The 11,482-nt window shown below is 35.7% G+C and overlaps 3 protein-coding genes across 3 annotated transcripts; 1 reads left to right on the top strand and 2 right to left on the bottom strand.

The window, feature by feature from the left end:
- Positions 1-525: 525 nt before the first annotated feature.
- Positions 526-2,004, top strand: LOC106159514 (5-hydroxytryptamine receptor 1B-like). Its single transcript, XM_024076706.2, has one exon. It carries the CDS (start codon positions 647-649, stop codon positions 1,628-1,630), a length of 984 nt encoding a protein of 327 aa, XP_023932474.2. The 5' UTR covers positions 526-646; the 3' UTR covers positions 1,631-2,004.
- Positions 2,005-4,804: 2,800 nt separating this feature from the next.
- On the bottom strand, positions 4,805-8,500 carry LOC106159537 (uncharacterized). The gene is made up of 6 exons (XM_087007985.1): positions 8,474-8,500; positions 7,545-7,662; positions 7,273-7,340; positions 6,922-7,044; positions 5,652-5,772; positions 4,805-5,400 (listed from the first exon to the last, which is right to left on the bottom strand). Exons 1-6 carry the CDS (start codon positions 8,498-8,500, stop codon positions 5,192-5,194), a joined length of 666 nt encoding a protein of 221 aa, XP_086864111.1. The 3' UTR covers positions 4,805-5,191.
- Positions 8,251-11,223, bottom strand: LOC106159547 (galactoside alpha-(1,2)-fucosyltransferase 2-like). The gene has a single exon (XM_013535855.2). It carries the CDS (start codon positions 10,742-10,744, stop codon positions 9,602-9,604), a length of 1,143 nt encoding a protein of 380 aa, XP_013391309.2. The 5' UTR covers positions 10,745-11,223; the 3' UTR covers positions 8,251-9,601.
- Between the last annotated feature and the right edge of the window lie 259 nt (positions 11,224-11,482).

The raw sequence follows: 11,482 nt of genomic DNA, 5'->3' as shown, positions 1-11,482 counted from the left end.
ACGTATCATATCAAAAAAGCGCTATTACAGTAATTGTTGCTTTTGTGAATTCTTAGTCACTTGTCATCGATCCAATTTCGCTATTATAAACACAGGAGGACACTCGCGATACAACAAGCTTAGCATTTTTAAGACTGAGCAGGCTCGACAGCATTGCCAATTAAGGGGCGCCAACCAACGGAATTGCTTGACGAACACAAATATCTGATTCGGTGAGATCTGAATATAAAACTAAGCTTTTCAGGGAATATGTTTATGTTGCCGAGTGAAACTGAGAGTGTTTACAGTAGATATAATTGGGAGCAAGATGTCGAATCAAACTATGGCAGAGGTCAACAGCACGGAGGATTTTGATTTGGAACAGGCTTCTACGGAGACACGGTCTTGTAAAGGAATTGCTTGTCTCCCTTTCATTACTGTAGAGGTAATTTTAGCTATCCTTGCAATCTTGGGGAACGTTTTCCTCATTGTCGCTTTTGTGAAATTCAAAGAACTTCGCCATAGATCAAACTTCGCAATCGTGAGCCTCGCCGTAGCAGATTTGCTCACGGGCGCTATTTGCATACCGTACAACATACTAACGGCGTATCTGATTGAAAGCCTCCCGTCTCTGCGCCATCTTTCATTTGACAAGTACACATGCCTTATGAAAATATGCATCTTCAGCATTATGATGGAGGTCTCTTTCTTGCATCAGGTGCTAATAGCATTTGAAAGATTTATGAAGATTTGTCGACATGTTCAATACCCGACATGGGTGACAAGCAAAAAACTTATTATTACTATTTGGTGCACGTGGTTGTACATAGTATTCATCAATCTCCCCCCGCTGTTTGGTTGGAACAGTTGGTCTCCCGGCGTAGAATGCAGATCGAGTAAAGTTCAAGCGGATTTCGTGCGCTACATCATTATTCCTCACCAGCCGGTATGTCTTCTGGCAGCGTTCGGGTTCTACATCGCCATTTTCCGCTATGTTCAGCAGCAAAAAAGAAAGATCGCGAGTTACACAAACTCTGAAAACTGCCATCAAACCAATGAGAGTGTTTTGTCGCATGATCCCATTGGGCTTGGACGAGAAGTGGACCACCCAGACTTTTCGATGCCTTCAACATCAAAAACGTCGGTGCCTCTTATGACTGATATTGCAGGGTGTTCTTACAAAACCACGTCGATAACTCGAAAAGAGCCTTTATTCAGAGCTGACCCAAAAAGCCCCGCAATGTTAGATGCTCCAACAAAGGGGAAAGGAAAGGGAAAACGGTCAGCTCCGACTACTGTTTTCGTTTTGAAACAAAATCCTCGACCACGAGAAGATCGTCAAAATTCTTCTCCCGCCGCCCATCAGCATCGTGCCAAGCCTGGAAAAGCCGCGAAAAATGTAGAAGTGAAGGTAGCAAAGATGACGTCACTCATCCTTGCCAGTTTTACGTTACTCTTCATTCCATCTATGATACTATTTTTGTGCGAGAGGTACTTCAGAAATAATAGATACACCTTTAATATTCTTTTCAACATTACTATTGAATGTATGTGCCTCGGGTCTGTAATTAATCCCTTTATTTACGGAATGCTGAATAGGAATTTCAGGGAGGCTTTCTTTAAATTATTAAGATTTGATCGCTTCGGTTAAAATAGTTTGTGGATAAAAATTTTGTTAAATAAAAACTTGACATCAACATCTGAGAAAATGGAAATGAATTTTATTTTGAAGGGAAACTTACGTAAATGGCAGAAAAGTAGACCAATTATGAAGGTGTCGGAAAATTAAGACCAAGCGTGAGGTATCTTACTTCTCACATTGTATTAATATAGTAGGCCTACCGCTATTTCGCCTGTACTATTAATGAAGAACATACATCTTTTTGGGAGCCTAAAAAATTTATTCGTATATTCTTATTTTCCAGTTACAATGTATTCTTTTTTATCCTATAGAGCGTCATTCCAATTTCATGATGTATCATAAAGTCTTTCTCCTACATTACCTTATTTGGTAATGTAATAATTCCTCAGCTATTACACAATGTCTATGATTATCCATTTTTCCATAACTTTCCATCATTACGTCATTATTAATTGTAATCATTCTCTGAATAGGCAATGGTATGATACTTGACCGTAGGTCGCAATTTCTATTAATACAAATTTTTCATTGTATCATCCTGAAGGAATGATAACTATACTCCCTTATTCTTTTTTTACTATTGAACAACACATGCAGTCTTTAACTCTCTTACTTACACTGTTTAACCTCTTAACAAATGTATATTGTATCCGTTATTAAATGTACAATGTATCTCAGTACGATCACAACTTTATATCTGTACTTTTAATCATTTTCATCACGATATTAATATAAGGGGAGGATAATGGCTTAATTAGGTGTGATTTTACTTGACATTTTCTATATTTTTTGTAGGATTAGCTGTTCCAATAATTTGTACCCTGCTGATTAATCTAACCTACTGTAACATTTTAAGACCTATGGTAATTAGTTCTTTTTTCTGTTGGCTGTCTGTGAATATTTGTAAATAGAATTTACAGTAATTAACTCAAATTTAAAAATGTTCATTTCCATGAAAAAAAGACAGGTGTGAAGTAATATTACTGTTCACAAGCCTCACATAGATTTAGATGTAATTGCATTTCAAATGTTCATTGCAATTAGTTTCAAATTAGTTTCGCTGTATATTATCGTATTTACAGGTCTTAATAATTTCTTTTGTTTATGTCTTTATGTTCCTTTATATATATATATATATATATATATATATATATATATATATATATATATATATATAAATTCACGCTAAAAGAGTTTTATGTAGTGTGTGTGCTAGAGTTTAAAGGAAAATTTAATAACAATTGAAAAGGTTATGTCTGGATAAAAGATATATCGTGCCACTGTGAAGGATATGAGAAATCAATAATAAGAATACTTCAGCGCAACCGTAAGGTGATACCTGTATTAAGTATTAACCAACACCAATTATGTTTTTTTTTTTTTTTTTTTTTTTTTTTTGCCGAGTGTTTTGCAGAAAGACGTTTATGATAATAATATATTGACTGAGAGGGGATATTAGAATTATATTTGTTAAGTGGCGTTGACAAACATTCCGCTATGTTATTGGTACTGTTAGATTTGTCTGCTGCCTTTGATACAGTAGACCATAATATTTTATTGACATTTCTAGAGCAGGGTGTAGGAGTTAGAGATAAGGCCTTAGATCTTTTACAATCCTATCTTGTTGGGAGAATGCATCAAGTTAATATAAATGGCGTGCTTTCTGAACTCTCACAGCTTTTATTTGGTGTTCCTCAGGGGAGCGTTCTTGGCCCTCTAAAGTTTTGTGTTTACACGTAACCTCTTGGAGCAATTCTGCGTTATCATAAGATAGGTTACCACTTTTATGCAGATGATACCCAGTTGTACACATCTTGTAACATCCATGAGCTAGCATTGTCTGTGAATACCATTGTTGATTGCATATCAGATCTCAGAGGTTGGCTCATTTCAAACAAATTGAAGGTAAATGATGGAAAAACAGAATTTGTAGTCATTACTCAACCCGACAACAAGGGCCTTGCTCACAACTTGCAACTTAAAATTGGAGCTAGTATGGCAATTTCCTCCCCCCATGTAAAAAATTTAGGATTATACTTTGATTTTACACTTTCAATGGACAAACAGATCTCCAACATCTCTAGGTCTTGTTTATTCAACATTCGGAATATTGGCACCATAAGGAAATATCTGAATCAATCATCTGCTGCTACTGTTATACACTCATTGGTAACTTCCAGGCTGGACTTCTGCAATTCTGTATTATATGGATGTCCAGATGATAAGATCAAAAGATTACAATGCATCCTGAATATCTCAGCATGGCTTTTAATGCTACAGCCTAGGGATTGCCATATCACTGCAATTTTAAAGCAGCTGCACTGGTTACCAGTTAGGGCCAGAATTTTATTTAAGGTTTTAGTTTTTACACATGCTGCTTTTTTATAATCTAGCTCCACCATATATAACTGATCTAGTCAAACATTATAGCCCTCAAAGATCCCTGAGGTCTGGTGACAAACTTTTACTGAAAGTTCCAAAACCAAGGTTAAAATCATATGGTGACATATCATTTTGTGTAGCTGCACCAGTAGAGTGGAATAAGTTGCCAATTTTTATTAGACAAATAGAACCACAAGAATCTTTTAAAAAGGAATTGAAAACTCATATTTTTAAGACATTTTATTCATGAATTTTAGATTTTACAATTTTAAAGAAACCTTGGATTTTTTACTTTTAATTACTGTTTATTACAATTTAGTTTAGCTCTTAATTATATAATATATATCTTAACCATTTTTTTTCTATAAACCTTTTGTATTTTATGTTGTACACTCTATTGAACATTTTATGGATTTTAGACTTGAAATAAATATATTATTATTATTATTATTATTATTATTATTATTATTATTATTATTATTATTATATTACTCAGTGACAGTCTGTTCAAGGCATGTAACAATTTTTTATAGCAATGGGAGAATTTTTTTGTTGGAAATTTTAGCAATTTTATCTCTATTAAAACAGTTGAGAAAATTATGGCTTTTATACAGCTTTGAAACTTTCCATTTCTGTTTTTTACTGTTAAGATTTAAACTAGTGTCTCCATCTACATTTAAAGGGCTTCAAATATTAGGATGTTATAAATATACCTATTTTATATTATTATTTTTTAAAAAGTATTTTTCTTTTAGTCAACTTTCTGTTTCAGTCAAAGAATAAACTATGTACAGGCACAGAAAATGTTTCAGACTGCTTTGTACTCTTTTATTACAAATATTATTTACATTTTTTTCTGCTAACATATCTTGAACAATGATTGATAAAAAAAAGCCTTTTGTTATATGTTTACAGATTGAATATTTGACATGAGAAAGTTTTAAAGATATGATACTTATATTTATGAAATTTCAATTGCTACAGAATTTCTTTCCAGCATGATAATCATTTTAAGTATCCTTTGAAAAATATCCCTTTAGATCACTCTACAATTAAAAATTTTGTTTTTAAGTAAACTTTGAAAAATATCCCTTTAGATCACCCTACAATTTAAAATGTTGTTTTTTAGTAACCTTTGAAAAAAATTCCTTTAGATCACTCTACAATTTGTATCACTTTTTCAGTCATTCAAAAACTCATCAAAATCAAAAGGCTGTGGATTGTTATTCCTGGATCCTTCTTCTCCTCCCTCAGCATTTGTGATTCATCTCCAAATTTGCGGTCTTCTCCTTCTTCCATCATCTCAAACTTGCTGTCGTCTGCCTGCATATGACTGTCTCCTTCTATGGTAATATTCTCTCTCACACTGTAACTATCTATACTTTCATTGTCCGCACCTATAGCAGACACAAGAAACGGATAGACGTACTCCAATATGTCCACAATACTAAGCCATAACAAAAACAAATTTAATCTTAAAAACAAAAAATTAATCTACATTTCTTGACTTATTTGATTTGCCCTTTGAAATATAGTACCAAAGTGCTATAATGTCAAATTATGTGTTTCTTAGAAAAAAAATTCAATAAACTAATTCTTCAAATAAGTATCAGTCCTAAAAGAACTGTTAATCATGAAATTTACCTACCCATCATAGAGGTATCATTCATAGAAGACCTGGTCATGATACTATCCGTTTCCACGGCATCCAAAGCTGCCTCTTGAGCTGCACGAATCCCCTCCTCAAGTTGAAGGAGGTGTTCTTCATTCTGAGAACAAAATTTGAAAATAAATAGAGGTTCACCAAAGCCTGGCCTGCTGATCCACAGCTCATTATCTATTTGGCTGGAATTCAAAACCAATCTTTTTCACGTTAAAGGCATACATTGTGAGTTAGACTTTTACACAAAAAAATCTTTAGGGTTTCAACTATTCCCTTACTTTAACCAGATATCCTTTCTAGAACTGCTGAGAATATTATAATCTAAAATCCAACTGTCAAATTCCAGATTTTGATTTTTTTTACCTGAGAGTGATACTCACTCGTATCCATCAACATCTCAATCATCATAATAACAGTAATTTAAAATAAGAAACTTGAATTAAAATTATTGTTTTTCTTTTTATCAAGAGCTTATAAAATATGTGGATATTACCTCCAATATTTCTGTCATATATCAACATATTTTATAAGCTCTTGATAAAAAGAAAAACAATAATTTAAATTGATACATACACAGCTAATGAAACTGTTCTCTCATTTACAAGAAACTTGAAATTCAAAAGCACATCTACATGTCACATTATGGCTGACTACTGCAATAAGTTCCCACCTCTGCCAAAGTTTCTCTGCACACATCAGATATCTGTTTGGCTGTGGCCGTGTATGCACTATCGCCACCATTATACTTGATACTGCTCACATAAATAAGATCCACGTCCTCCTGGAACTGGCTGCGCGTGTGGTACTTATGACATTGTATGTTCCATAGTAACATGCTCAGGTCCATGGGGTTCTTCACAATCTCTTAGTAATCCTTGACAAACTTCTTGTTTACAGGCTGGTGAAAGGGCCAAGACTGTAAAATCAATGTTAGTAATCATTCTTTCTTATGAAATCTCTCTATTCCAATTGCACTATCTAAATTACAGTACTTCAAACCAACAAGTCATGCCAGGTTAAACCATCAAGGGACATTCAGCCTTATACTTATTTTTGTTTTCCTGTACCACATACAGTTCTATGCTTACTGTACTATTACTTTCTCGTTTTCTGTAACACAGTTATATGCTTATGCTATATATTTATGCTTATTCTTAGTTTCAGTTATACAGGCCTATGCGCATTAATTCTTGATTTCAGTTAAACAGAATAACTGAGAGATTTTACTCCTCAAACATCAATACATGATCCTTACATTATCCACCAATTTGAGTTTTGTCTGGACAATATTTTCTAGAATGAAGGAGAATGCCACTTGGTCATCATCATCTAGAAGTGGGTTGATGGCTTTCTCAAGCCTCATCAGCTTATCTTCTTTCTGCAAGAGTGAAATTAGTCAGATAAAGTCAACAGATGTACAGACAATTAATCTTTATTTTTTTTAATGCATACCATATATATATATATATATCTGGACTTGTGATTTGTCTTTGGATATGGCAGAAACAAAATTGAGTTCATTCACTGCCTTCAATTTTATTATCTTGAAAACACAGTTACTTTACAGTTTATGCATCATAATAACAACATTAAATGAACAGGTCACCTCTGCAAACCTCTGTAAGCACAGATTCAACATGGCCTGGGCAGTTAATGTCAGAACACTTCTTACTCCTGGAAATAAAAAGCAAAATATCACAAAAAAATGCCTTTTTTAGGAGTGACATAACAACAGTCATTTTGTGGGATAGTAATGTAGAAATGTTTCATTTTGTAAGTTCTTTTTTTCTCAAATGAATTTGCCAATTTACTACTAAAATACCACGCATTCTGCTATAATACCACACTGCCCTAAATCCCAGTTTCTGTATTAATTACGTGTGCGTGCATGTGTGCACATGCTTAACCCATCATTGTACAGCTTGCTATTCTCCACCATCTGGTTGATGTCCACCAGGAAAGACTCACGGGACTGGTATTTCTTGCTTTTTATGCTCTGAAGAAGATATTACAGAATTCATCTACTTGTCATGAAGGAACTAGCTATCATTCACATATATTTGGAATATTCCGGGCAAGGGCGGATGCAGGATTATTTGAAAGGGGGCTCCATTTTTTTTTAAGAATGAAAGGCCTCCGAAGTGAAGCCAACCCTTGCCCTATTGCTGCAGGTGCAAGGTGTTTTAGAGGTGCCATTTGGTGCAGTAAGATCTCAAATTCAACTCTTCAAAATCCCAGGCCCGTAGCCAGCAATTTCAAAAGGGGGGTTCTTTTTGTGAAAAAGTGGACCTTTTCCCATAAAAACTTCATGTACCTAGATCAAATTTTACCCAGAGTGGACCTTTTCCCAGCAAAAGGGGCGGTTCTGTCAAACTCCCCGAACCCTCCTGTGGCTGGCTTTGGTGGGTTTCTGAAAGCAAATGTGTTAGAAATGACACCTAACTTAATGTAGCATTGTGCTTGATGAGGCAGAGGCACAACTGTAGCATTTTCCTAGGTTAGCAGGTGTTCATACTTAGGAAATTTTAAAAATCCATTCTTGACTAAGTTTGTCATATTTTTAACATACTTAACAATTCCCATGGCAACTACTCATATAACAATACATTTGAAAAACAGGAATTCATCATTTTTGCTCTCCAACATGTCTTATTAGTAGGATTTTAATTTTATTATTTTATTTTATTTATTTTATTAGTAGGTCAACTGAATGAAAGACAAAGGACCCTGGATCGCAAGTCGGCAAGGCAACCGCTTTTTTCTAATCTTTCCAGTTTTGCTATGACTTTTTTTATACCCCCTTTTACCACAAATAGATAAACCCCATACAACATGCTTATTAAACATCCAATCGCTACCTTCTCAAAATATATAGAATCTCAAATGAAAGTTGAAATTGATTCAAATTCAGTTAAAGACAATCATATACTGATGCAGAATTAAAAGAAATATCACCGCAATCACCGCCCTTTTCATATTTTTTCGGGCAATGGTATGCTTGTGTTTTTCCCTCTCTGAATTTATTCAGCTCGACTTAATGTGTTGACTGGGTGCCACTGTAATGTAAAAATGTAATTTTATAAGAGATTTCGAAAAAAATGCCCTTTATATATACCGATTCATAGCAGCGACCACCCCCTAATGTTGTAATGTTGTCTGGCGGCAGCACGTTTTTGTCATCAGATTGTATATCGTTGTGGAAGTCGTAAAAATTATTACGTTTAATATTATGTTATCATAATATTAATTTTATGCAAACAAAAATGAAATGAAGACCTCCTATATTTAACACTTCAGACTTTTTGGACTAAGTTTTGCATCGTCCAGGTTCTAACGTTTGGTGTCATCTCCTGTCAGCTCATCAGTATCAGCGGTTTCTATATTATAGTTGAAGAACGAGACAAATAATTAAAATGATAACATCATAACTATATTTTGATGTGTTAAGTAGTTAAGTTCGTATCTTTATCAACTTAACTGTTTGTTCAACTCTCAGAGTCTGGGTTCTTTTTGAAATATGCAGAGGTTGTTTAACTGAGATGTTAAAATCGCTCACAAACGATAATTAATATATAAATATGTTAAATAGAACAAGAGAGAGAGAGAGAATGGGAAGGAAGAGGCGTGTTTGGCGAGATATGCACTGCCTTGGCAGTTGATGAAGACGGTCAGCGAGAGACCAATGTGGTAGAGAAGCCAGTTTGTCACAATTATCACATTTCATTCTATAGCAAAACTGTTTGTGGTGATGTTGCGGAGTCTATTCCCCCAAGAAGTTCTTGATCTTGATCTCCCCTTTGCGAAAGAATTATCCCTGCAAGTCAACAGAAAATGTATGGACGACACGTTATTAGCGTCCATGACATTGAGATCTAGAGAAAAGCCGTTGAACTAAGCACTATTATTTCCTAATCCAAATCTCACAAACAGTTTGGTTAATTAGGCATTCCAATCCACCACGGACAAAAATACTCATTGCCTCTGACTTCTGCAGATACTTGTGACCCTGGTCTCGGCCACTGATTAAAGTATACGGCCTCTCCCCCATTAAGGAACGCTCCCCACCATCCAAAGCTCCCCGCACTGAGGATGGTGTGGTTACACAGAGACAGAATGGCCAGGTCCACCTCAGCTGCCTGTTTACTGCCGTGGAGTAGTTTTGGGTGGACAATGTTAACTTCTGCCCAGGTCGGTGTCTGGTTTGTGTCCTCAGATATGATAAGGTAGAGAGTGTTTATGTACCGTTTATCAAAGTACCACATTGCTCTTTGGAAGTACGTTCTATTTGGTACCACGTAGCCGTACTCCATCCCCCAGTCACTGACGTGGTCTCCCCTTCGAACGTGGATCCCGATGACGACGGGAGACTCCATCTTGTGCACCTTAATAGCATGCTTGATGAAATTAGTAGCCGTTTTCATTACAGATTTACTGAACGAAAACCTTCTACGGATTTGCTCTTTTACGTGGATAAAATACATCCACGACTGACAGTACCCAAGGACCATGGTTTTCGTGCGACTGATGTTTTTAAAGTTTGGGTTATAAGAAGTTGTCTCTGCCTCACACTGAAGCACTTTGTATTCTTCAAATGGGTAATCATCAAAGTTAGATACGTCTAAGGCTTTGTCTTTTAAGTTGAAGATTTTTATGACGTCTCGAAAAAAGTCGGCGTGCAACCTGACAGTCATGTTGTTTGATAAAGCTAAAGCGTACGCGGTGGCATATTCAAACATCTGGTTACCCAAACGTCCCCCCATACCTCGAGCTAGGATAAACGCTTCACTAGGGCGCTGGATCGATGCTGCAGTGCTTGTCCGGGTTGGCGTCAATGAGGAAGGCGTGTCACTTGCACTAAAATGTCTTTCTGGTGTTAGAGTTATTTGTGTATCTGTAAGTGTCACCATCTGAGTTGGCGTTTGGCATTCCTCTCTGTAAAGCACATGGGTTGGATAAACCACGAGAAGCCACGACGAAACAGTAAATCCACAGGCAAATGCGAAGACATAATTAAAAACCTTGAATATAGGCAAACAACGAATGGAATGCTGACGGTGATCACCTCTTTTAGCTGACATCTCGTTGCCTTTCCCCCCTCTTTTTCCTTAAATATCCTGTCCCTGCTCTGTATAAAAAACAAAGAACACTGAAAATGGGTAAGACACATATTACATTTGATTGCCATACCGAATGTTGTAAACAATAATTTAAGACATGTCAACTTTTGCTTATTTCACGTATTGAATATAAAACCTATAACAAATAAACCAAAAATATGGAGAGGGGGTTTCAGAGAGGCGTAATATCAAATAAACCAACATTTTTACCAGTAGTGGAAACAAGTCCATCCTGTAAAATGTTCATCCTTTAAACCTGTAATTATTGTGCAAATTTAGGGGTTTAAAGGATCCTTTTGAAATCGTGTTTACAAGCGAGAGAGAGAGGGGGGTGTTTACCACAGAGATATATTAAATAATTTAATAAAAACCCCAAATGCAGAGAGCGAAAATGACAAACAACCCCTTGTACTGGAGTTTTTTTACCATCTGGACATACATATACGTTGTATAACTTTTTGAAAGGAGGCGTAGAAGAAGCATTTTTCTTTGAGATATCGAGATGGAACCAGGATTATTTAGAAGTGCGGAATGAACACAAATTTTTATAGAGAGCAGAAAGTAAGCGGTATGTTGCGTCTTTCTCGGCAAATTCACTGCAAGTCTCGCTTACATAAAAGACAGCCCTCTTCCCGTTCACATACATGTATCCCTCATACTACACCTACCTGCTAAAATCATTGCTGCGATATAGTACGT

The sequence above is a fragment of the Lingula anatina genome, chromosome 3, assembly GCF_051362555.1.
Source record: "Lingula anatina isolate TDL-2025a chromosome 3, LinAna3.0, whole genome shotgun sequence".
Lineage (NCBI taxonomy): Eukaryota > Metazoa > Brachiopoda > Lingulata > Lingulida > Lingulidae > Lingula > Lingula anatina.
The sequence above is the reverse complement of the archived record's forward strand: the minus strand, read 5'-3'. Positions and strand labels throughout refer to the sequence as shown.